The sequence below is a fragment of the Centrocercus urophasianus genome, unplaced genomic scaffold (assembly GCF_019232065.1).
Source record: "Centrocercus urophasianus isolate 14NV4802_14NV808 unplaced genomic scaffold, USGS_Curo_1.0 seq_74, whole genome shotgun sequence".
Classification (NCBI taxonomy): Eukaryota; Metazoa; Chordata; class Aves; order Galliformes; family Phasianidae; genus Centrocercus; species Centrocercus urophasianus.
The window spans coordinates 27643-53531 of NW_024885355.1; the positions used below are offsets into that span (position 1 = coordinate 27643).

Below are 25889 nucleotides of genomic sequence, written 5' to 3' on the forward strand. Positions count from 1 at the left end.
TGAAGCCTTCACGATGGTCAGAGTAGTTTTTTATGTGGGATAATATTAGGTAAGCCCATAAATTTCCAGTTATGATTTCAGCTCTTTGGTAATGAACATGCCCAAGCATTTTTTTTTTTTTCAAAGGGAAATTAATGAGTTATACCTATTAATGTCAACAAATGGAGATCACTGCCGTTCCTGAGCGCTGTCAGAGGTGAAACAGAATAAAGTTGCTGAAGATGGCAGTGAATTTCATGGGTTGATAAAATGAATTTCATAAGCATTAGATACCAGGAGATAGCAGCAACAGAGCTTGTGGGGCCAGCTGTGTTTTCAGTGCCTGTGGAGTACCAGAAGAATGTAAAGCTTTAATATGGCAACGATATCAACTTTTGCACTGTCTTTCACACAGGATTTTGTGCCATGAAAATGGTTCTGTTGAGTGGATAAATGGTAGTAGCTCAGAGTTGAGATTTTTGTGTGCTCAGCGCCACACAACATGGGCAAGGTAGCATCTCCCAAAGAGGGTTCTTATCTTAGGGCATGGTCAGCTTGGCTATGGGCTGTGATCAGCTGAGCTCTTGTAAGACCTTCAGCAGTGGTCTTGGTGCTCCAGGGTTTTGCTCTTTTATCTTTTATGTTTATCTTTTAATCATAGAGTGTAGGGTATGAGTGTAATGCTTGACTTGGAAATCTCAGGCCTGTAGGAAGAGAGAAGCTTTCTTGCTGCTTGCTGGCAGCCCTTCTGTTTCCTTTCATTCCTGCAGCCTTGGTTGCTCAGGCTGACTTTGGAGGCTCTTTGTTATGTATGAAGAGATGATTCTGCCATGATTTCAGTGACAACCCATCCCTCTTGAGATCACAGAATCATGGCTTGGGTTGGAAGGAACCTCAAGGATCGTGAAGCTCCAACCTCCCAAAGCAGGCAGGGCCACCAACCTCCCCATTTCAGAGCAGCCCAGGCTGCTCAGGGCCCCATCCAACCTGGCCTTGAACACCTCCAGGGATGGACGGGGCATCACAGCCTCTCTGGGCAGCTGTTCCAGCACCTCACCACTCTCATAGCAAAGAACTTCCCCCTGACATCCAACCTCATTCTTCCCTCCCTCAACTTCAAACCATTTCCCTTGTCCTGCTGTCATCTATCCTTGTAAAGAGTTGATTCCTCTCCTGTCTGTAAGCTCCATTTAGGTTCTGCAGGCTGCACTGTTGTCACCCCACAGCTTCTCTTCTACATACTGAACAAGCCCAGCTCCCTCAGCCTGTATTTGTAGGGAGGTGTTGCAGCCCTCTGCTCATCTCTGTGGCTCCTCTGGCCCCTCTCCAACAGCTCCCTGTCTTTCTTGTACTGGGGGCTCCAGACCTGGGCACAGTACTGCAGATGGAGCCAAGAGCAGAGCAGAGGGGGACAATCACCTCCCTATCCCTGCTGGTTGCCCCTCTGCTGATGGAGCCCAGGATGCCATTTGCTTTCTGAGCTGCAGGAGCTCGCTGCTGGCTCATGTTCCGTTTTTCATCTACCAGGACCCCCAGGTCGTTCTCTGCAGGTCCTTCTCTCTAGGTCCTTCTCAAGCACTGCTCCTTCAGTCTCTATGGATGCATGGGATTCCTTCGGCCCAAGTGCCAAACCTGGCACTTTGCTGTGTTGAACCTCATTCAATTCTCCTAGGCCCACCTTTCGAGGTGGGAGATGAATCCTTATCGAGAACACGTAATGTTACTGCTGGAGAAAAGCTGATGCTAAATTGTGTGGAAGATGTTACGTGGCTTCTTCCCCGTTTGTTACTTCCAACTCATACGTATATTATTGAAGATAGTGCGAGTTACCATCTTCATGAAACTACCAATTGAAGAGCTTGTCTCTAGCACGATCCATTCCAGACATGTTATTCCTCATCCAGTTGCAAGATTGCTCGGAGAGGAAGTGAATACTTTGGAGTGATGAAGCTAGATTCTTCTGGACCTGGTTGGAAGGGGATTTACTGCAGTTATCCTCTTGTCAGCAGCTCAATGAATTGTCAGCAGGTCAGTGAATTTTCTTGCAACTCCATCAAATTATTTCTTATTTCGTTCTGTTGTTAAAGGAGAGAGACTCCAGGTAAGAACTCTGGAAGATCAAGAGATAAATCAACTCCTGAGTCCAGCTTCCCTATAGAACTGAAGGCTCCCATTTAAGCCTTGCTGCTGCTTTAATCTTGGTTGCTACCTCTATCTGCCTTCAGTGGCCGTGCCCTTGAAATGATGGTGTTCTGTCCTTGCCTCAGCTGCTGGCTGTTGAAGGCAGACTTGCAAAACAAACCAGATGAAGCTGGGCTGTTCTACAGCTCTTTGCTAAGGAGAGAAGTGAATGAGTCTTGTCTTATCCTGGCTCGTCACTGCTGCAGTCAGAACGTCCCTTCCCAGACATCACATCCACAGGTTTTGTGAAATCTTTTTAATTCATTGCACTGCATGAGCTAAGGGGTTTTTTTTCTGATCGTGTTGAATATGTGGTCAGCACCACCCCACGAGGCCAGGCTTCCCTTCTGATCCAGTCTTGATTTTTGTCTGATGACAACTGAGTGATGTTAGTCTGATATGTCTATTCACATTGGCATGATTTGCTGAGCCCTGGTCAACAAATAGTTCTGCTTTCATCTGACAATCATTAACAACATCTGAACTTCTCTATTTGAGAAGAAAAAAAAAAATTGCAGGGCCAATCTTTTGTCAGTTCTCCCAAGGAAATTTGTTTATTTTCACATCACAGCACTGGAGATCCAAGCGAGGAACCTTGAGTCAATCTTCCTTCTGTGTGTCCAGAGCCACCGCGTCCACTTGGTGGCAGGCAACGTTTACAGGTATTGTGTGACTTGGTAGAGAAGTTTGCACAGCTATTCCTGCTCTCCTGGGAATGTTGTTTGTGTAGCTTGTCTAAATAACATAATAACATTCCCAGAGGCATGGAAGAAAAGCAGAGTTTGTCTTGATGTATTTAGTGGCAGTCAAAGTGTTGTCTTTCTAATAGCTGCATGAAATAAAAGTTGAATGCCTTCCTGCTAGCGCTATGTGTAAGGAACTGCACTGAAAATCAGCCCTTAAAGATTAAACGAGGCAAGGTGCCTAGCTGCTGGCTCTGTTAGCCTATCTAACATGGGAGAAAATCAGTTTCATAATAGAAGCTATTAAACTTTTCCATGGGAAGTTGAACAGCAGAAATGTTAGGAGCAGGAATTTGTTTTGGCAATAAACACTGCCGAGCAGAAGTGTCTTAAAGAGTTGCGTGGGTATCGGTGTAGATGCAGTGCTTATGACCCTTAGAGTGCAGAATACTGTGACTTGCATACTACATCTTTTACGAGGCCCCTATCCTCAGATCATAAAACCTACGGGTCAGAAAGAATCCACTGTCTGAATCTGTGGCCAATTTAACTGCGTAGGGAAAAGTGTTCCTGAAAGAGCACAGGTTGAATCCAGAGCAGAGTCCTCATCTTGTCAAGTGCCAAGCATTCATTTGAATGCTAAGGAGGAAGGGACTGCACCTGAAAAACCACAAGTACCCTCTCCAGCTGCACGGAGCCAAAAGCTTTTAGGAGAGGTTTCATTCCTGAAAGTCTCCTAGGGCAGCAACGGGCTGATACCCAGCCAGATCATTTAGAACTGGGGAATTTACATGTGTTTTTTTTGCAAACTGGTTGGAAAGCTTTCTTTTTTTTCCTTTCCTATCGCCCATGCCAAGATAAAATAGGTTGAAATGAGCCTGGCTTAGCTGTAACAGCAGTCACCCTTTCATTCAGATGGCAGCCTGCCTGTCCTTGCCTGGAGGCAGTCTGCATTGATCAGTGAAGGATGAGCAGCCCCTCGGCTCACCAGCTTGCCCTGATCACATCACCTGCAGTGCTGGAGGCTCTGTTTCTTGCTCTGCTTGTACAGGATGATGAGGTTGGGTGGAATGGTGGGGCTGGTACCCCCTGCTGAGCCAACAGGCACTTTCCCAACTGAATTTTGGGGACCAGCCCATCGCCGGCAGTGCTCTGTGTGTTGGATCATTGGTGTGCTGCACAGCTGTCATCATCGTCCCTGCATGTTAACTCTTCAGCCTGCTGAGTAAGTTTTTAAAACAGTGAGTATGTGTTTAAAGTAGAACCAAGATTCAGTAATCAGAAGGAAAAGGGAGTCCTGATACAGTTAAGATGACACACATGAAGGCCATTGCCAACTTTAAACTGCTTTGTAGTTTATGTAGGGATTGCTTTCTGTAATTGGAAGAGATGGGAAAGTGGGAAGTATCAAGCCATGGCACAGTGTGTTAGAGTAAGAAAGAGTCTGTAATGTTTCCTAATGAGTAAGGTGTGTGCTCTGGAGGCAGGGCTTGACTTTCAGATACAAAGCATTAGCACCTGTGGAACTCATGGACTTCATTTGTGAGCCTGTCCTTTCCTTTGGGAGCCTTCTCACTTTCTGCCCTGTTGCCATCTATCTCTTAATGAGAAAAAACAACTCATGCTAAGGCACAGAGGCACTAAATCCATTCCTGTCACTTGAACATCTTTAATGAATATATCATAGTCCTATATCATATGAATATATCATATATCATAGAATCATAGAATGGCTTGGGCTGGAAGAGACCTGAAGAATCACGAAGCTCCAACCCCCCAGTGCAGGCAGGGCCACCAACCTCCACATTTAGTAGCAGCTCAGGCTGCCCAGGGTTCCATCCAGCTTGGCCTTGAACACCTCCAGGGATGGAGGGGGCATCACAGCCTCTCTGGGCAAAAATTGCTGTCACCTATCATTAGCAAGCAAGTGACAAGCAGTGTGAGCCTTCTTTTTTTCTGTTTTCATTTCCTCATCCACCCACACCCTGTATTCTCTTGCTGCTCAGTATGAATGCTTTGTCCTCTGTAAGGCAGGCTCTTACTCTTCTGGACAGGATTTGGCACATCAGGGCACAAATCCTGTTTTGAAAGCTTTAGGTATGACAGCTGCTTAATCATCCATAAGTGCCTTTCAGCTTTGGTGTATACTGTAGTTGAAGTTCAGAGCAAGTCGTTCTCTGACAAAAGGAATAAGTGTGTCTGATGTCTGTTGGCTTGTATCATTTTCGATCAGTCCAGAATGCTTAGAAATCCAGGCCTTGAGAGGATTTCTTTTTCAAGAGACACGAAATACCAAATGGAATATTGCACCTTTCTCTGCTGACCTGGTGCATAATTCATGCAAATATCCTTTGAGTTAATATTGCGTTAACAGAAAAACAAAATGCAGAATCACAGAACCGCCTGGGTTGCAAAGGAGCACAGTGCTCATCCTGCTCCAACCCCCTGCTGTGTGCAGGTCACCAACCAGCAGCCCAGGCTGCCCAGAGCCACATCCAGCCTGGCCTTGAATGCCTGCAGTGATGGGGCATCCACAGCCTCCTTGGGCAACCTGTGCCAGTGCCTCACCACCCTCTGGCTCAAAAACTTCCTCCTCATATCCAACCTAAACCCCCCCATCTCAGTTTAAAAACCATTCCTCCTTGTGCTGTCACCATCCACCCTCACAAACAGCCATTCCCCCTCCTGTTTATATGCTCCAACAAAGCAAACCCTGTTTCAATCTAGTAAATATAAGCTCCTAGTTTTTCTTTGGAAGGTTGTTGCTCAATAGATGCTGATTTAATGACCTCGACCTCAGCTTTTACATTTAAAATATACCACATCCTATAAGAATTGATTTTCAGCGTTGGTGTGACTTAAAGCCATTTGTCCTCATCCTTTGTGGAAGGATGCGTTGTTCTGAAAGGAAACAAGTCCTGCACAGGTTTACCTACTGATGTTACACCTGAAAATGGTGGAATGGTCCTCTGGGAAGCAGTTCAGCTTTGGTGAAATGTGGGACAGGAAGCTGAGAATCCCCAAAGGTGATGTGTTGGATCTCTGGGATGGGTTCACTTGCTTTTCTATGGAGTCTGTTGCTCTTTGAGTAATGCCTTCTGGAAACAAGAATGCTTTCACTTCAAGGAACAGATCCCACAGGTTTGAATCAATGCTTTAGATAAACTGTTGAAAACTCTGTTTTGCTTTTCTTTTACAAAAGGCTTTTCTAAAACAGCACAGGAGAGGTAAGAGTTTGTGCTAGAGATCTACTCTTCTGTCACTGCACGCATGCTGCTTCATGGAGCCTGTTGTTCATACACATACAACTAATTCTCCAGGTTCCTTTCCTGCAGCATCTTAAGGTACAGAGTAAAATGACCCAACGCCAAATGAGAAAACTGCCTGTTAATGCTTGTGGAATGGATTTATTACAGCATAAAGCTAATACCACGTGCTCATTTATGTCCTATTCCTTTTTTCAGCCAGAGGGTGGTGAGGCACTGGCACAGGTTGCCCAAGGAGGCTGTGGATGCCCCATCCCTGCAGGCATTCAAGGCCAGGCTGGATGTGGCTCTGGGCAGCCTGGGCTGCTGGTTGGCGACCTGCACACAGCAGGAACAGGTTGGAGCAGGATGAGCACTGTGCTCCTTTGCAACCCAGGCCATTCTGTGATTTCTTCAACAAGTTGTTTGGCTCCAAACAAGGGCAAACGTCGTTATTGTCTGAGCTGTTCACAGGCTTGTGCAGATGCTCAGCCATCCTCTGCACTGCTGCAGTCACCCTGGTTGAGCCCATACAGCCTTTCAGCTTGTGGTCACTCTGTTTTCCAGCCTGAATAAGGTAGGTGATTTCTCTGGCATATCCATGCAGTCCCAGAGCTATTGCCCTTTTGGTGCCTGTAGGTTAAAAAGCAAACTTAAGACATTCTCATGCAGTGCAGTATCACACCTGGGGAGCTGAAGGTGTAAAGCAAACAGTGTGTTTCAGTTGTAGGTGCAGAGCATTATTTACCTTTCTCTTGGCTTTTCATGTCTGACCTTTCGTTCTGCCCTTGACGTAATGATTTTTATGCAGGCGTTCAGCCTGCATGAAGTCATAGGAAATCCGTGCCCACATCTCCTAATCCAATCAACATCACTTTGTGATACCGGGGTGTTTTAAGAAGTTCTGACCTGAACCTGGAGAGGTTATGCTGCATAGTTTCATTTCTTCAGGCCGTAATGCAGCGAGACTACAGCTGAACAGCAAAGGTGGTTTTAGTTATTGGAGTGCTTCACTGGTGAAGGGGGGAAGCTTTTCTGAGGCCAGTAAGTGCTCTGTCTTCTAAATTGCCTTTTTTTTTTTCCTTCATGTTGTTTCTGTAAATGGTCATGGTGTATGAGAGGCACCTTTATGGGCAAGGGGACCCGTGTCTGTTGTTTTTATAACAAGCCCACCAAATTTATAACGGCCACCACATTTTATGGGCATGGTTCACTTATGTAAGTGGCTGTTTCCCCCTTTGACTGTGGTTTCCCATATCCTTACTGGGACACCAGACTTGAACCATGAAGGCTTAATGCTCAAGACCTCTCTGGAGAGGTATTGTGTTTACTGTCAGGAAGGGCTTTGCTAATATGAGCAAGGGAATGCAGGAGGAAACACAGCTTTTGGCTCATCGAGATGTTTTAGTTCTACAGTGCGTTCTGCATGCACTTGAACACGTACTCCTATTTCCTTATTTTCTTGTGGTCTGTCTCCAATAAACACTATCGCTGTGAAACCAGAATCCAGTGTTAAATATTGCCTATTATCAGCCTTCAGCTTTAAAAATTAGAAGAATTCCACCTAACAGCTTGCTCTGCATCCGTGTTTCGCTTCTGCGCTCAGGCAGTGGTCAGAATTTGGTGGATGGGGAGGGAAGAAGCAGCAGGTTAATGTGATTCTAAGGTAAATCAGAGAAAGCAGGGAATGAGGCGCTGAGGGTGGGATGGGTTGGGGGTGGACTTGGGGATCTTAGGATTCTTTTCCAACCTTAATGATACTGTGATCTTGATGATTACATGCCACTGTTACAGATAAAAGTAAGAGAAGAAGTGAGTATCTTGACAGCAGCCTCTGCCTCGTGGCTGGCATGAGATCAGCCTGTTTCAGACTAAGCATGCTATAAAACCAAGTGTGATTGTAAGCAGCCTTTGAAGGGCCAGCATAAAGCACAGCTGTTGTCCTCTTACTGCTTTGATTGCTGTTTGTATGCCTTGTTTGTTAGTGCTACATCAGCAACTGTGGGAGTTCAAGGTGATATTCCTGGAGGCTCTTTTTTTTTTCTCTTCTTTCTTAAGGACAGTTTGAATTTAAAAGCTTGTGCTCTGTGGGTTGATGAAGGTGCATGGATTCTCAAGGTTGTTGATGTAACTTATTTCTCTCGTGAGTTCAGTATTCTTAGAAGAATGAAACCCATCTGGGAGGAGAAGGCAGGTGTTGACACATCAATATAAAGTCACTTCCATGAAAATAGGTCTGTATCTGAGCACTTCTAGGAGGGTCATTTCCAATGACAACCTTCTTTTTCCTTCTCAAAGCAGAGGGGAGTCCCATTGGAAAGGGGAGATAACAGCAGGACAAGGGGAAATGGCTTGAAGTTGAAGGAAGGAAGGTTGAGGTTGGATGTCAGGGGGAAGTTCTTTGCTATGAGAGTGGTGAGGTGCTGGAACAGCTGCCCAGAGAGGCTGTGATGCCCCGTCCATCCCTGGAGGTGTTCAAGGCCAGGTTGGATGGGGCCCTGGGCAGCCTGGGCTGCTCTGAAATGGGGAGGTTGGTGGCCCTGCCTGTTGTAGGTGCTGAAGCTTCGTGATCCTTGAGATCCCTTCCAGTCCAAGCCATCCTATGATTCAGAGGTGAGGAGCTCTTGGAGATTTGCTATCATTACAGAGCTTCCCAAGAAATTTGGTGGCAGGGAAGCCTTGGTTGGATTCACTTCTAAGCTGTGATAGATATTGCCTGACAGTCTTTTGAAACTCATCTGGATTTTTTACATTTAAGTGTTTACTTCTGTAGTATCACTGATACACCACGATGTGTTTCGCTAATATTGCAGCTCTAGACTAGCTTTGCAGTAAACATGCATAGCAGTTCAGAGATGGAACAACCAGCTAGGCTTAATCAACCAAAGGCAAGTGACACGTTAAGAGTGCAAATAATCTGCAATTTTATGATTTCCCCCAAAAGGTACAAACACACACACCTGTTTATATAGCAGCAGGCATTATTTCACTGATCCCCCAAGGTTGTTTATATAGCAACAGGCATTATAACAACACTTTCTGTTTTCATTACTGCTGTGCTTAGTCATCTGAATCCCAGCCAGCGCTCTTTCATACTCTGAAAAGTCATCCAGGATCTTGTAAAACAATTAACTATGTCATTTTATTAAAACTTGCTTTTTATATTCGTGTCCCAGCGTTTGACAACCTCTGAAAACCTTCTGTAGATGCTTGGCTTCCTCCCAACGCCGTGAACTTGATTGAGAGAGAACAGTCTTGCTTCTATTTTCGCTTGTGTGCCTTCACATTTGCGGAGCAGATGTCCTTTTAAACTCCTCGATGCTATCAAAAGAGGAAGCCCTTCCTCACTTAACTGAGAGTCATTGAAAATAGCACGTGCACAGTGTAGGAGAGCCTTGGGTTCCTCCCTGTTGCATGGATGCAGATGGTGCTAGGAGAGCACACTCCAGGGCTGACCTGCTGTCTCACCGTCTGAGACTAAAGGAAGTGCAGAAATGCTGGAGGTTTCGATGCAGACTGGCTGTTCTGCATACCAAGTACTGAAGGGACCGGTGTTTTGAACTTTATTAACATAGTCTGAGCTGTAAGACTGCTCCCACGTGTCTTAGAACAAGATAAATATGGCTGGGGAAACGGTATGCTAAATGATGAACAGATGAGCTCAAAATCGGAGTCATTTGGAGCTCCCAACAAAGAGTATTCCAGAGCAGATACTCCGTGGTTTCTGGTTGGAAGTAAATACATCTGCTTGTATACTGCTAATCATTAAGTGTTCTAACAGGAATTAGTGTAGGAAACAGTCTGTTCTTCTTTGCACGTAACTTCAGAACAGCCTTGTTTTCTATAAGAGGCAGCTGCTTAGTGGGAAAAGCCCTAATTTTGGTCTTGGGTATACAGCCTGGTATTGCACAGCAATAGAAAGGTAGCTAAGTGGTTCCTTGTTAAGCCAGTTTAATTGAGGGAGTGGAACAGTCCTTGTGCCACTTATGTTATGGAGAGTATAAGAGAGCAGCTGAATCTATGCAGTTTAATACACATTTTAAGACAAAAATACCTTTTGCTCTGGGAACCTTGGCTTCAACATGTATGGTTCTTCACAATGCTGGAATAAATAGCACAGCAGCATAGAAGGTACCCACTGGTATGACAGGCTGATCTTCTGTAGAGGTGGAGTCGACCTCAATCTAAACTTCATCTCTTATTTCTTTAGGTTCTTTTTTACAGGTGTCCCTTGGGATTATCTTAGGACAAGCCAAAACTCAGAGTCTTGAACAGAGCAGCCCCTGGGCAGTTACTGACAAGCAGTTATAAATCCAGCCTCATCTGAGTTTTCAAGCTTTTCACAATGCTGAACTTCAGTTTGTCACATGGAGCTTCTAGAGGGTAGGGATCTCTTCTGAATGAAAGGATCCCACGGGTTGAATTTGGGTTTGTTTCCAAAGATCTTGTAGAAAAGTGCCTCCTGCCTATAGCAGGGGGTTGGAAATAGATTATCTTAAAGCTCCCTTCCAACCCAAACCAATCTGATTTTCACCAGTTTTACTCCTTTCTTTTTATCTCTAGTAACCAACCTGGAGTGATGTCATTTATCCCGGAAGCCAAAGGAAGAAAGCTCCAAAAAGTCTCATTTTGAGTTGTGTAGAAGTTATTTCTGTTTAATTTAAGACGTCTCACTTCCTCATTTCCTTCCTTGAGCTCTCTGCTTGTGAAGTATGATGCATCTCTTCCTTCTGTGGGATAAGTGTTGATAATAACTGGTCAGAGAGGAGGCTTCAGGCCACTCTCTGAAGTGCCTGCTGTCTGAAGTGCAGTTCTTCTTCCCCAATCCATGTCCACTATGTGTGTTTGCTCAGTCACGTAGCACTGAAGAACATGAAACTGTGTGTAGGAGCTAAATATAAGCCAGGAAATGGCAATTAGAGCATCATTAGTGATTTATATGCAGGGTCTACGCAGTCATTCAAAGAAGTGAGTGCTAATTGTGGGCACTTGTTCAGCTTTGGATGGCTGGGTCTGTTGCATGCTGAAGGAACCATCTCCTCTTGGTTCCTTGCTATCTCAAGGGTGGAGATGGTGACGTTCAACAGCTGAAAACAGAGCTCTGTTTTAGGAGAGTGAGGCAGCTCACGTTCAGCTTTTCTGCTCTTGTTTGCCTGCAAACAGAATGTAATTTACACAGTAAAATCCATCCTGTTTATTCTAGAGGCTTCCCAGAACTCGCATCCTGCCTTTCCTTGCTGTGCATCTCTCCTGTTTGCAGTCTCACAAAGCTTTTAGCCAGAGCAACATTTTTTTTTTGTCCGTGCTTTGAAACAAGCACAGCTCCAATGCATTCCTCTGATCTTGGCTGCTGGGATTAGAAAGATCCTTTAATCCAGTTCTTTTCATGCTATGAAACCTTAGAATTTAGGGATGACTGTAAAAACGAGTGTTCTATTAAAATCCAATTGTGGTAGGAGCAACAAATGTAATGCTTCTAATTAATTTATTTTTTCCTCTTGCCTCGGGCTGGTTCTTCGGTTAACCAAACCCACTGTAATCCCATCAGGAGAATGCGGTGATCATTTAGCAATTTATATTGTATGGTTGTCTTCATCCAGGTTCTGTCAGTGTAGCAGAAAAATATGAACCCAAGCCCACCATATGACTCGGCCATGTCCATATGGAAATAATAAACCACGTAATAAATGCTCTCCTGTTGTACAGCGCAGAGCTCAGGGTGGGTTTCTTCCAAAGCAGTTTTTCTTTCTACAACACAGAAGAGCACAGGAATCGTTCCTGGTTTTGAGAGTTTTGTTTTCCTGTGGAAAACCTGTTTGGTGCTTTGTTTGAGCAGGATTCCGTGAGCTCTTGGTTTGGGGCAGAAATCCTTGCCATTGGATGTTGCCTTCCTGCGGTCTGCTTTCAGGCATTGCAGAAACAGGTGTGGAGCTCAAAAAATACAGTGAAATTAACTTTGTAGGATTGTTCCGTGTTTCATCGCTTGGCTTTGTGAGTATTGAACTGGGACAGCCACTGTCTGTGAGTGTCTGAGGTGGAAGTGCTGGAGGGTTTGAACATAATGCCCACTGACAGCTTTGAGTACCTGAAGGGAGCCTGCGAACTGGAGGGGAGTCAACTCTTGGAAAGGGGAGATAACAGCAGGACAAGGGAAATGGTTTGAAGTTGAAGGAGGGAAGATTGAGGTTGGATGTCAGGGGGAAGTTCTGCGCTATGAGAGTGGTGAGGTGCTGGAACAGCTGCCCAGAGAGGCTGTGATGCCCCGTCCATCCCTGGAGGTGTTCAAGGCCAGGTCGGATGGGGCCCTGGGCAGCCTGGGCTGCTCTGAAATGGGGAGGTTGGTGGCCCTGGGCCCTGCATTGGCAGTAGGGGGGCTGAAGCTTCATGATCCTTGAGATCCCTTCCAATCCAAGACATTCTGTGACAGCTCCATGTCACGTTGGTGCTGCTTCCTCCCGACACCCTTTCCCAATGGTACTGGAATTTTGGGCTATTTCACATATTAGAACCAGCTCAGGGAGGATGCGCAGAGCAAGTTTTGGGATTCGAATCTGTAAGACTCTTTTCCCCTTCCACTTGCTCGTTTCAAGGACAGGGGCCTTCTTAAATCATAGAATATCATAGAAACGAGCAGTTTGAAATGATCAGCATTGGCTGTTAAGTTTAGAATCACCAAGGTTGGAGAAGACCTACAAGATCATCCAGTCCAACCATCCCCCAGTCACCAATAGTTCTCCCAAAATCACATCCCTCATGTGTCTATACGTTCCTTGAACATACTGTATGTGCTTCGTATGATAATCTGAGGGTAAGAACAACTTGCAGTTTGTGTGGAGCCAACGTGATTTCTGTTTGTGCCTATTAATGCTCGGGCTAAAGCAAGCTGATGTTAGAACCTGTTTCTGAGCTACGTGGTGCTGTATCTGAACGCTGACTTCAATTATGAAAACACTTCAATGTTGATATAAACCATTAAAAGAACACAGAGTCAGTTCAGCTGTTGGACAGCATGTGTTTGTAGTAGTTGATATTAGTGTAATAATTCCACTACTGGTTCCAGCATACGTTGATATGCTCAGGATGATGGATGGCACTTGCACAGAATTAAATGTTGGGAGCTGGTGAATGTGTGGGACGTTGTGTTGAAATTTGGGCTGCCCACCTGATGGCTCTTTGCACTGAGCTGTGAGGCTGCTCTCCTGTTTCAGATAGGAAACGGAAAGGGTGTAATGAGGTTTAACAGTTGTACTGACTGATGGGTTTGTCCCTGTTCTTGGGTGGGTTTTGCTAATGTGAGGTTATGAGCGTTAAATGGAATATTTCCTTCAAGGTAATAGATGGCCTGGAAGTGCTTGATTATCCTACAGCTTCTTTGGAAACTGGCTGGATTAACAGAGCACGGGATGATATCCATTGGGATGTGGGGTTTGGAAAGCTTTACTGATTTTATCTTTGCCTGTTTTTTGTAGCTTAGATATCAACATGGGCTGAGTACTCCAGATCTAAGGCAAACTCTTCCTAACCTGAAAAATTTCATGGAACTCGGGCTCATGGTCAGATGGTAAGTCGTTTTATTTTTTCTTTAGGGATTCAAAGGAGATGGATGCTACAAAAAAAAAGAAAGAAAATTAACTTTTGGAGGATTGTGGGAGGGAAAGTATTATTTTAAATGTGATGTTTTGACCAAAGAGGGCGTGAAATAATCATTCTTTTAAGGCTGTATGTAAGGTGCAACTGCTGCCAGCCCTTCTATACTGTGGCAGTCCAGGAGCATGGAAGACCTTAAGCAGAACAGGTCTTAAAAGCCTGGCCAGCGTCTGCTTTCCCGTTTGCTTTGAATATAATACAAGTGAGCTGCATGGGAGTCTGTGAATTATAATCACAGAATCATTAAGGCTGGACCACTAAGATGAGCACAATCGCTGCTGTGGAAATAGCTGCTGTGTGTTGAGCGTTGTTGCTGAATGGGAAGCTCCGTTATTTGGTGACTGAAGGCAGGGCAGCCTTCCAGAGAAATGCTAATTGCTTCTGCTCTGGTTTGCTGAGGAGGATCCAGAATCCTCTCCATTCTCTATGCAGAAAGTCCCAGAAACCAGTCTGCTCTGTTACAAGGCTGGCATGCCTTGCAGAAGCTGTTTCAGCATAACGCTTGAGCAACTCTCCTTCAAACCACTGAGATATCCTTCACAAGACCATTTGCAAGCACATTCTTGCAGGCTTTACGTGCTTTGTGCTCATTTATGTGTGATCTTTTGAATTACGTATGCTTGTGCAGCATCTTACCTTAAAACAATTGTGTCCTGCTTTCCCATCTTCACTCTTTGAATGCCTGAATCCCACCTAAACGTAGCACTGCAGTTTCAGGAGCCCTCAGTTAATGATTCCCCTCTGCCCCAATGGTGTGGAGTTGGTGGATGTTCCCTTGTGTCATTGCCTTGCTCTTTGCAGATATTCCAGGTGCTGCAAGGTGTCGAAAATATCATCCAGTGTGAGGTAACCCCACCAGGGTTTGCTGCCAGATCACTTGGTGCTGCCCTGGTGACTGGAGATGGACTCAACACTGCTTCAGCTGATTGGAGAAATAATCTCTTTTGTCACAGTTAACGCTAAATTAGGGTGGAAGAGTTGCTCCTACTGAGATAATAAACTATTAAGCACTAATGGGCTGACATTTAATAACTTGGAGCTGGTTTGTGTCTTCTGGGAGAATCTCAAAACCCAAAAACCTGATTTGAAACGGCACCACTGTGACACTGGCTGATCTTTAACAGTGCAGTTAAAGCTTTCTAGGGCTGTTCGTATTGTATCTGAATGCCCTGAAGCACTGAGCAGACCCTGCTGGTGTATGCCATCTTCTCACTACTGAAACTTCAGAAGAGTTTTGCTTTCTCAGAGCTGATGATTGCTGCCTTCTGGTAGACTGAGTCTATCTTTGTTCCTCCAATACGCAGAACGTGGGAAGGAGAACAGCTATGAAGGCAGCTTGTGATCACACAGTACTAAAAGGCAAGGGGGGGGGGAAGAAAAAAGAGCTTTTCATTGCTGCTCCAGTTGAAAATGATAGGAGCAGGCTTTGGATGGAGTTATGTGCCTCGGAGTAACGTGGCTCAGTATCAGACCCCTGGAACAAGAGTTCTGCTTTTAGTAACAGCCCCTAAAGTCCTATGGGACGTCACTGTACCAGAGCACTTTCCAGCCCTTATTTCTATGCTGCACTTTGCTTTTATCTTTCCTTCAGCCCTTGCGTATAGAAATGCTGATCAAAGTGAGCAAAGCTGTTTGGCAAATCGTTGGGAGGATAATCTTGGCAAATACGGGAGGAGGAGAGGGATCATCTTTGAGCAGAGCAGTGCAAGTGTTGCCTGATGGAAATCCAGCTCAGCCAGCAAACAGAGCCTGAGAAAAGGAAGCTGTGGTTCTCGTGCAGTTCCACATTCTCAGTAGTTGTAACCACAGCTGAGAAGATTCTCCCTTCTTTTCTTATCCCGAGGTGCGGGAAGAAAAGCTTCAATCATCAGGCAAATATTGCTGTCAGTTTGTTATTTCATCCATCGCTGTGATGTCAAAACCCAAAGATGACACGTGGTCACCTAAATAAGAATACAAAGGGCTAAAATACCCAAACTATGGCTTCTGTAGTGCCTGAACCTCACGTGCGGGCTGGGATGGGTGCAGGTGGCCCTCGAATAAGCAGAGAGGTGAGGGCTCTGGGTCACAAGGTGTACATCTCTGCTCTTCCCTCCTAGTGTCCATTAGCTTTGAAGAGCTGATAGTGTCAGCTTTAGGTATTTGTTGGAGGTTTTGCCTTCGTGCTGCCAGGTTTTTTTTTTTCCTGTTAGGTGATACGCAGTCATTAGCAAGACAAAACACATTTTTGGGCCGGATAATATTTCAAAACACGTAGGAATATGAAGCACAGTTCTCTGGGAATATCGCATTCCCTCCTTGCCCCCACATGAATGTCTATGCCTCATTTCCTTCTCACCTCCACGACTTGCATGCATAGTTGTTCTTTTTTAACTTTTTCTTAAGGCTGATGACTCTAAACAAGGCTCCTTGGTGCTTCCTAATAATATAAATGGAAATGAGCCTTTACAGGGAGCCTGGCTCAAGGGGAAAACTGGCGAGACTTCCACAGCCAGGCACTGCAGTTGAGCACATGCGTAGCGAAGCACAGATGCCCACTGTCTTGTGAATAATATCTGCTTACATATATTTAAGCAAGCAGAAAGGCCACCAGCTGTTAAAATGAAGGTTGGAAGGGATTTTTCGTTTTCAGGATACAGCAGGTGAGTAATCTGACGCTCCGTGCTGCAGACAGCAGTCGGCAAAGTATTTCCAGGCTATCCTTCATCTGTGGGATGAGAGCAGGAGCATGTGAGGTGGTGATGAGTTTTTCTTATTCACACATTCATTTACACTGACTGGTTTGTTTTTTGTTGTTGTTGTTCAATTGCTGGTTTTCAGTTTCCTTCGTTATCACTGCAGACAGCTTTTGCTGAACTGCTGTCAAATCACAGTCATGCTGTGACTTACGTTGCACTTAGTTTATCTGTGAAGAGGACCTACTCATAGCTCTTACTGTTCTCTAGAGACATCTCTGTTTCTCTTCAGCCTGGAATTGAATCCCAGAGATAAACAGGGTAACCAAAATCTGTAGTTATTTAATTCAGGCTTAGCCTCACTCTCTGAGAAGGATCAGATATACATATCAGAATATATATATGTATATATATCAGAGATATATATATATATATACAGAATAGTTTTGTTACTCCTGCAGATGTGGGGATGATGTTTAATTTTTGTTTTCTTACAACTTTGGTTGTAAAACCAATTAGCCCATTATTTCAGGCTTCTATCAGAGCAAATTTGGCAGTTTTCTATAGTTTTCTTTGCTTCAGGCTCTGATGAACTGCATAGTTCTGCCTGCAGCCTTTTGTATACCTGCAGGGTTGGACTGAGGTTTAATTGCATTGCTGCTGGATGCCTCTGCCTGTGGAGACTTGTTTTAATTTCTCAAGCATTAAATGATGAATACATGTTTTCACATCGCAACTTGCATGATTTATTGCATCAAGCTTGCAGGTCTGCAAGCTCTGCTTCCCTCTTCATATCTCCTGGCACCTGTATTCTGCTGTATTTACCTTTCTCCTCGTGTGCCCCAACTGCAGAGTATTACTGTATTATACACAGATGAAGCCAGGACAGATCTGCTGCTTCTGCACATGCTGTTACAGAGGCTAAGCAACACCAAAGCCTTACTTTCCTGCTATCAGATTTAGATGATGTCTCACTTTCTTGAGGTGAAAGATGACGAGCTAAAGTTTTGTTTGATTTACATTTTCCCAGTTGTGTTCTCCAAAATCTTTGTTTCCTTTTGGGAACACTTATCTGTATTTCAGATTTCTCAAGCATGGGATCTCGCTGGCTCCCAGAAAAGCAGCTCATTTTTAAGACCAGCATTTGTTGATGCATGAGGGGCCCTATGCAGTTGTTCTCTGAATATCTGAAAGTATGCAGTTCATTCTAGCTTTTGAGACACTGAATCTGTACTTTACACCTAGACTGCTTACACATATACACTTGACTTTGTTTTATTCCTTTCTGCGTGTTCACCTGTATCGTTCACAAGTCAGCCTGACTTCTGAGGGGCAGTATTTGTATTAAGAGCAAATAAAGCAGCACTCTGCAAACTCGAGCAGTGCAGTGAGAAGGCTTTTCCTAGTGAAGAAATGAAACAACAGGATTAACTAATGTGGTGTTAACGCACGTGTTCCTTTAGAAATCCTTGTCTGCAGTCAGGGAGATGTCCTTTGGGGCCCTTATGTAAAAGCTATACCCAAAGATGCTTGCACACCAAGGCCTTCCACTACTTGAAGGGAGCGGATAAACAGGAGTGGGAATGGCTGTTTGTGAGGGTGGATGGTGACAGGACAAGGGGGAATGGTTTTAAAGTGAGACAGGGGAGGTTTGGGTTGGATATGAGGAGGAAGTTTTTGAGCCAGAGGGTGGTGAGGCACTGGCACAGGTTGCCCAAGGAGGCTGTGGATGCCCCAAACCTGCAGGCATTCAAGGCCAGGCTGGATGTGGCTCTGGGCAGCCTGGGCTGCTGGTTGGCGACCTGCACACAGCAGGAACAGGTTGGAGCAGGATGAGCACTGTGCTCCTTTGCAACCCAGGCCATTCTGTGATTTCTTCAACAAGTTGTTTGGCTCCAAACAAGGGCAAACGTCGTTATTGTCTGAGCTGTTCACAGGCTTGTGCAGATGCTCAGCCATCCTCTGCACTGCTGCAGTCGCCCTGGTTGAGCCCATACAGCCTTTCAGCTTGTGGTCACTCTGTTTTCCAGCCTGAATAAGGTAGGTGATTTCTCTGGCATATCCATGCAGTCCCAGGGCTATTGCCCTTTTGGTGCCTGTAGGTTAAAAAGCAAACTTAAGACATTCTCATGCAGTGCAGTATCACACCTGGGGAGCTGAAGGTGTAAAGCAAACAATGTGTTTCAGGTGTAGGTGCAGAGCATTATTTACCTTTCATTGTGCTCCTTTGCAACCCACTCCATGATTCTATCATTGCTTCTGAATTGCAGTTATGCCTTGGTTTGTATTCTGCTAGATCCAACAGGAGGCCAATGCATAACATTACAGCAGAGGAAACTCTGGTAGCTTAATTTATGAAGATTTTTTTTTTATTATTTCAAAAGCACGTGTCAGAATTCCATAGCTGCCAAAAGGCACAGTTTCACCTCAGCTTCGTACTGGCAGCCTCCCTTAGCATCCCTGTCACCACCGTGTGTAACTTACCCAGTAATCTCAGAGAAGGTGAGAAGCTCTTATTGCTTTGTAGCACGGTTGACATGATATTGGCCCAGGGCTGTGCTTGGAGCTTCAGGCATTTCAGATGGCTGTAAACCAACTTAAACACCTTCATTTAGCCTCCATGCTGCCATGAGGTCATAGTTTGCAATACACACACACACACAAAAAAGATCAAATGCTGTTATTTTTTTTTAAAGTATTCTCATACCAAAGAGCTGTAGCTGTGGATTTTGGCTTTGGGCCCGACAATCAAGATTTAGTGTTTTGACCAGCTGTGATCCAATAATGTTCCTCAGAGGAAACGTTTTGCAGGGAGGAAAAGGTGCATATTTGAGCCTGCAAATTGTGTTCTGTCTCATAGTGCTTTACAGTTTCTCTGTGCCCTTTGCAGACGGATTAAATAATAGCAACTGAATCTGACCAGAGAAACTCTTTATCAAAACCACAAACGGATTCCAGTTGTAATCTGTTCTCTAGGAAAAATAACTCCAGAAATGGCTGCCCACTGTTTCAGTCAGCGTACCGTAGGTGTTTGCAGTGTGGAGTTCACGTCTTGCACCACGGGTCTGAAGAGTAAAAATGAGTATTCTGGGGGAGAAAACAGATATCTCGTAGATTTTCTGCCAGTTAAACTTGTAGCTGAGGTTAGAGTCTGTATAAATTGACGTTCTAGATTTGGATGCAATTGAAGCACTGAAATCAGTGGTGATGTAATTCTCTTATCTACGATAGCCAATAAATCAGAATTTCTCTTCCATTTTTGTTTTTAATTTGGAAATTCTACTTCCTAAGAGCAATCTGACCTACTCCTCTGTGTCGCTCGTCCCAGTCTGATCCAACTGGATGACTAAACACCATTAAGACCCAATGACAGTTCATCAGGCCAGGTTTTCCTACTCCACCAGTTGCAGGCTGTTCCTTTTGGGCAGGTGTCCACATCTGTTTGCTGTCCCAGAAGATCAAGCAGGTCATTGTGTCAGGAAGCTGAACCAGCTCACCCCTAGTGATTCAGGTCAAGGCTGCGCCTCAGGGCTGCACTCCTGCATGCTGAACTTGTTTGGCTAGCAAGGATACCTTGCGCTCTCTACAGTTTACGGGCAATTGGATGTTAATTTTCTATGTGAAGTGCTTTTTCTTATTAATTCCATGAGCTGTGAAGCTGATAAAGCACCTCTTTCTCATGGCTTTGCCTTGATGCAGTGCTGTGAGTTTTGGTAACCATACAGACGTTGCTCAAGGGAAATGTGAGTAGAATAGAGTTCCTCTGTCAGCTGCTTGTTTTCGTAGAGATTAATAGCAACCTCGTACATCTGAGCTCTGTGCTTCTTTGGAAACATCATTTCTGATCTGAAACCATGGTTTGACTTCACGTTCTCACCTGGGGGAAGGTGAGGGAGCAGAAGAAGATGCCTTGGCTTGACTGTAGCTGAGAACCGTGCAGTTTTTATTTCACTCACTGCAGTGTGATGATCAATCGCGTAATCATAAAATGGCTTGGGTTGGAAGGGACTTCAAAGATAATCCAGTTCCAACCCCCTGCTGTGGGGCAGGGCTGCCAACCACTCAATCAGTCACTAGATCAGGCTGCCCACGGCCCCGTCCAACGTGATCTTGAGCACCTCCAGGGATGGAGCATCCACAATCCACAGCTTTTGGGTACAGAGACCCATTCATTCTAAACCGGTTGCTCAGTTCATGGCCAAAAAGAGGCATCCAAAGGGGAGGATGGTCCCCTTCATCACCACGGGCTCACAGCATGGTGTTGCTCACCTTTCTCTCCACTGCCTGCGCAGTTATTTTTTTCCACCAGTGACTGTGGAAAGAGGGTAGGCAATGAACTCTTGGATGGCTGATCTCCAAAGGCCTTCATGTGTATTTATTTTTATCTAAATGCCGTAGCTAATATTTGATAGGCGCTTAAGCCATTCTGTTGACCTCATTCCTGCTCTCTCAGCTTTAGGCTGTTATCCCTGTAATTATTCCTGACTGAAGCTAAGCCCATCCCATTCATATTTATTGGCAGTGAGGAATAGTTTCAGCAATCTGCCTGCGTATGTGTCCAGCAGATTAAAACCCAATCTTACAGACTGAAGTAGGGCCCATTTAACCGTATGTAGTTTAAGGAGCCTGGCTGCAAGTGCTTTTTGTTTTAATTCATTAGTTTGAACGCTGGTATGATAAATGAAGATGATTCCTGCCATGTTGCCCTATGGACTGCCCTTATGTACTCTGCTAAAGAACTGGGAGGTTATTTTGTAAATGAGGGAGATTAGCTCTGCATTGCTGCTATGTTTAGGCTGTTAGATCACTTAGCGTAGATCATTCTGCCAGTTCGACTTACTAAGAGGTTTTTTTACTTTGGCTGCTGTACTGAAGAGGTATTGTTCAGACATGCATAACATGTTAACTTGAATGGCCTTGTCATAACAAGCACTTGAAAAACTCTTCTGGTCCTGCAAGCTAATTAATGTCTCACCCTTTTGACTGCATCTACAAAGCAGTTTGGCTCTATTTCTTTTTAGGAGAAGCTCGAGTTTACGTGCCCACCGGAACAATTTGTAAAGCTGCTTCTCTCGAGCTAATTAGACATTACAGTTGTTCATGTTCGTTGTACTCAGGCACTTACATCTCTGCTGTTTCTTCACCTTCGTAGCAAACATACTGTTGTACCTAAGTTGGACTGATCAGCTCTTACTGAAGGTAATTTGGGGCTTGCCAGTTAGTCGTGTGCCAAGCTCTCTGCACGGATGTCCTTGTCCTTCAAAGAGTCTAACCACATGCAGCAGGATTTGCTCCAAACACGCCTGTTGAGGCCACTGTGCTTTTCGTGTGTCTTCTCTGGACCCTTTTCTGACCGCTTGCATTTCAGGCAGGAGCTTTTATCACTGAAATATTGTGCAAAGAGTAGATTGCTTTATGACTATTTCAAGGAACACTCATCTGTGCTTAAATTCACAACGTAATGTACAGCTTGAAATCCTTCCAGGGTTAGATATTGATCTCCTGCATGCCTTCCCCGGGGCTGTAGATAGTCAAATAAGATTCAGAGAAATGGCAGAACTTCCTGTAAGCCTTTCTTGGCATTGTCCCTAAATCAAGAAATAAGAAGCCCTTCCATCAAGCCTTTCCTTTGCTACGTAAAGATCTTACACTGCAGCTTTTCCACCTAGCTTAGAGCTGTTCCTTCTGAAGCCTCCAGGTGAGTGTGGATCCAAGCTTTCAGCAGAACAATGCGCAAGGCATACCCAAACCTTTGTAGCACTGAAGCTCTTGCTCTGTCAGGCTCCTCTGTGAACCTCGCAAGGCTTGTGACAGCTTTGGGCTCCTCTTAGCAGCCAGGCTGGACCCAGCTCATGCTTTGGGCTCAGTTTTGTAAAGATTCAGCAAGCCTGGAGCAAACGTGAAAAAAGCAAAGTCTGGAGATAAACAGAATCTAATGAAGTAAGTCATATCAAATAAATCCTCATTTATTGTCTGATTCGAGGCTGGAAGGTTCAAGCTGGAGGAAGGGGAGGGGAGAGCAGACCATCCCTAACATACATCTGCAGTGCACATTGCCTGAACAGAGTTTTCAATTGTCCTGACTCAGATTTTTGTCATATTGCATCATTTGGAAAATAAATGGTTGATTGTACGGGGGTTGGCTGAAGTATTTAAAATCCAGGTGTGAAAGTCTCTGGTCAGTAAGGGACTATGGGATAACCTCTGAGCCTGCATACACAGCTCCTGAGAGCATCTGTGGCACACGCTGCTTTCTTTGTCACCTCCACTGAGAACGCTCCAAACCTTTGCAAGGAGAGCTTTGAATGCTCTTTGGTGCACCTTAAGGGGCTCAAACAGTTGAAATCTAAGGAGAAAGTTGCTGGCTTTGCTGCTGGCTGCATGCGTGGTGCCTGTCGCTCTGCTCCACTGTCTGCGACTGTAAATTGCAGCAAGCAGATTTTCCTTCAGGTGACTGGGGTTGTTGGAGGAGAGAAGCAAGCCCAAGACGTGCATTAAGGGGCAGCCTGGGAGGAATCAAGATGGGAGAGGAAATGGAGGAGCAGCAGAACTGCACGCTGCCTTCCCGTAGGGATGCTTGTTTTTTTCACACAGGGACCTGTGGCAACCTTGCTTATCCTGTTTACAAAAGGGAGAAGCCAAAAATAGGATGGAAAAGGATCCGCGCTGGGGGCTGTTCGTAGCTGCTGTTACAAGATTTCTCCCTGCAAGACAAATCCCAAAATGTATCAGGCCTTGAATAGGAGGAGAGTTTCTTTTAAGTGGAGCTAATGAATTTGACTCGTACTGACAGCCGCCGAGTCTTAGTTGTACATTCAGGGGATCAGAAATAACCATGTTTAAAAGAAACTGGGAGGAAAATGAGCTGGTTGCTGAAGTTAAGGTAGGGCATTCTATTTGCATGTAGGATGGCGATTATATTTGGACAAGGATCAAACCTATGAAGGAAAATTCATGTAACGCCCCAGATGACGTAAAGCGGACATTCCAAATTGTAGACCCTGAGACAGTGTAAGTGGAACTGTATTAACAGTCAAATTGAACTTGTAAATTAAGCTCGATTATTCCACGTTCCTCAAGAAACCGATGTTGACACTTGTCCAAAAAGGTTTGGAACCGTTGGCACGGCGAAGCAAAAGATCTGGCAGAATTAATCATCTGCAAATAGCAAAGTTAGCGTGGCTTTCCTTTGTGCAGCTGTCAGTAAAGTTCACTGCTGGAAGAAGTCTCTCGTAGAGGATTCAGCCCTTATTACTTGCTTTTGAAGAGTTTATGATGGCCCAGCACAGGCCATAAATACATAAATACACGGTCAACAGTAATAATTCATAAAGCGCAGCCTGGTCCTATAAAACGGTGTTAACAGTCCGAATTAACGTGACGTGGTGGTTTCTTGGGTGATTGACTCTTCAAGTCGTGGAGTTTCATAAATGTTCCCCTCACGATCTTGCCGGCTTTCAGTAAAGCTGTCCTCCGGGGTGTCTTCTGCAGTTCATATGGCGTTAAACACTTGTGGGCTTTTTAGCACTTTAGGATACAAGTGGTTGGCCAGACAGAGCTCGGAGTTGTGATAAAGTAATTGCTTCAGCCTTCGGTGAAACATCTGTATTGCTCGTGAGCGTGCCTGACAGCTGTGATTTATCCTTTCCTTCTTTTATAGTGATCGACACCATACATCCAGTGCAATTCCTGTTCCAAAGAGGCAGAGCTCTAGCTTCGGCAGATTGGATGTTGGCTTTTCCAGTGGGCTTCCTTCTCCAGATAAAGGACTCCGAAAACGAGCTAGCACGGGAAACGAGAGACTGCAGTACAAAACTCCTCCTCCTAGTTACAACTCGGCTTTAACGCAGCCCGTGGCCATCGCAGCCCATGCGGGAGGATTAGATAAAAAACCCGGATCGATATCTTCTTCCCTCGATACCTCCATGGACTCCTCAAAAGGAAATAAGAAAGGAGAGGACTCGTGTGGCAGTTTAAACGGAGAAAACGGGAGCCTAACCAATACCCAAGACCAGCAGGAGTCTTTCCTAGGACATACTAGTGCAATAAATGGGGCGCTGCTGCCCGCTGAGTGTTCCAACACCATAAGCAGCGAGCAGCCTTGTGAGTTTCGGCCCTCGCTCGGCCCCGTCCTTTGCTGCACGGTGGAGCAAGCAGAGGAAATAATGGGGATGGAAGCGACAGGGTTCAGCACGGGAGATCAGCTAGAAGACTTTAACTCCATCCCGGTGGAGCACGCCGTGGCAGTGGAGTGTGATGAACAGGTCCTGGGGGAGTTTGAGGAGTTCTCTCGGAGGATCTATGCACTGAATGAAAACATGTCCAGCTTCCGCAGGCCGCGTAAAAGTTCGGACAAGTGAGCTGGGGCAGGGATTTGATGGCGGACATTGGGGTGAAATCAGCGATCTGGAATAGAGATAAAATTGCACTTATTCTTTATATTAATTATATATATATATATATAAAAAGCTAAAGCTATTCCAATGGTGTTAGGACAAACGGACTTGTTACTGAGCACGATAACACAGGATCATGGTATATATTCACAGCCCAGGTAAATTCTGATTCTGATTCCAGTCCTCTTGTGTCTGGTATTTATAATCTGTTGAGTTTTGTGGGTTTTTTTTAGGTGATGGAGTCCATTTGTAAGCGCTTTCCTGGAAAAAAAACAAAACTTCGAGTGCTGATCTGGCCCTCCTATGAGTATTTGTTTTCTGAATTATCATTTAGAATTAAACTTATTTTAATCTTATCAGAAGGAAAAAAAAAAAAGGAGTTAATTTAAAAATATGATTATGATAAGAGCTCTTGATATTCTCCCATGTACTCCTGTGCTTTCTTGTGCAGTGCAGCCATGAAATGCCATGAGTTGGCCGTAGTCAGACAGCTTTCTCTTGGCTGCACTGTGCTGCTGTGGGAGTTTGCACTGATGGTCCTCCAGCTGGTGGTGTGCACTTGCCAAAGAGAGAGCACCTGAGGTCTCCCTGTGCCTGAATCATCGTGTTTCCTCCTTCCCTCCACGCTCAGTCTTCCTTCTGGTAGAGCCCATGAGCACCCAATCACCTCTAAGGTTTGTTAGGAAAACCTCGTGTCTCATTCTCCATTGAACTTCATTATCTCCAAGCTAATCAGCAGAAGCCTGACGAGCGTACAGTGTGAGTGGGTTTCACCCACTGTGCTTGGAATTAGGTAAACCTGTGGAATTGCTCTGCCCTCTGTAGAAGGGAAGCACTTGGCATAATTCATTAATATCCCTTTAACTGGACCCTCTGTGTGTTAAGGAAGAGCCTTTGGTTGGAGCTTTGTTGTGGGGCTGCTCACCCCTGGCACATGTGTTTGGCTAACTAATGGGAAAGCCATTAGCAGCCCATTTTGTGATTCCTGCTATTTGTTGGAGTTTGGATTCCATTGCTCTTGCTTTCTGTATTGCATGACCAAGAATTCAGGCTTGGTCACGAGCTCTCAAATATAAAAAATAT

At 45.0% G+C, this 25889-nt stretch overlaps 1 protein-coding gene across 1 annotated transcript in view; it reads left to right on the forward strand.

The window, feature by feature from the left end:
* Positions 1-25883, forward strand: part of UVRAG (UV radiation resistance associated) — a gene marked incomplete at its 5' end in the record, with an annotated part of 49827 nt that extends 23944 nt beyond the window's left edge. Inside the window, 2 exons of the mRNA XM_042838232.1 lie at positions 13558-13649; positions 24071-25883. Of these exons, the coding sequence (XP_042694166.1) occupies positions 13558-13649; positions 24071-24770 (792 nt within the window). The remainder of the gene's footprint in view (positions 1-13557; positions 13650-24070) is intronic.
* Positions 25884-25889: the final 6 nt, after the last annotated feature.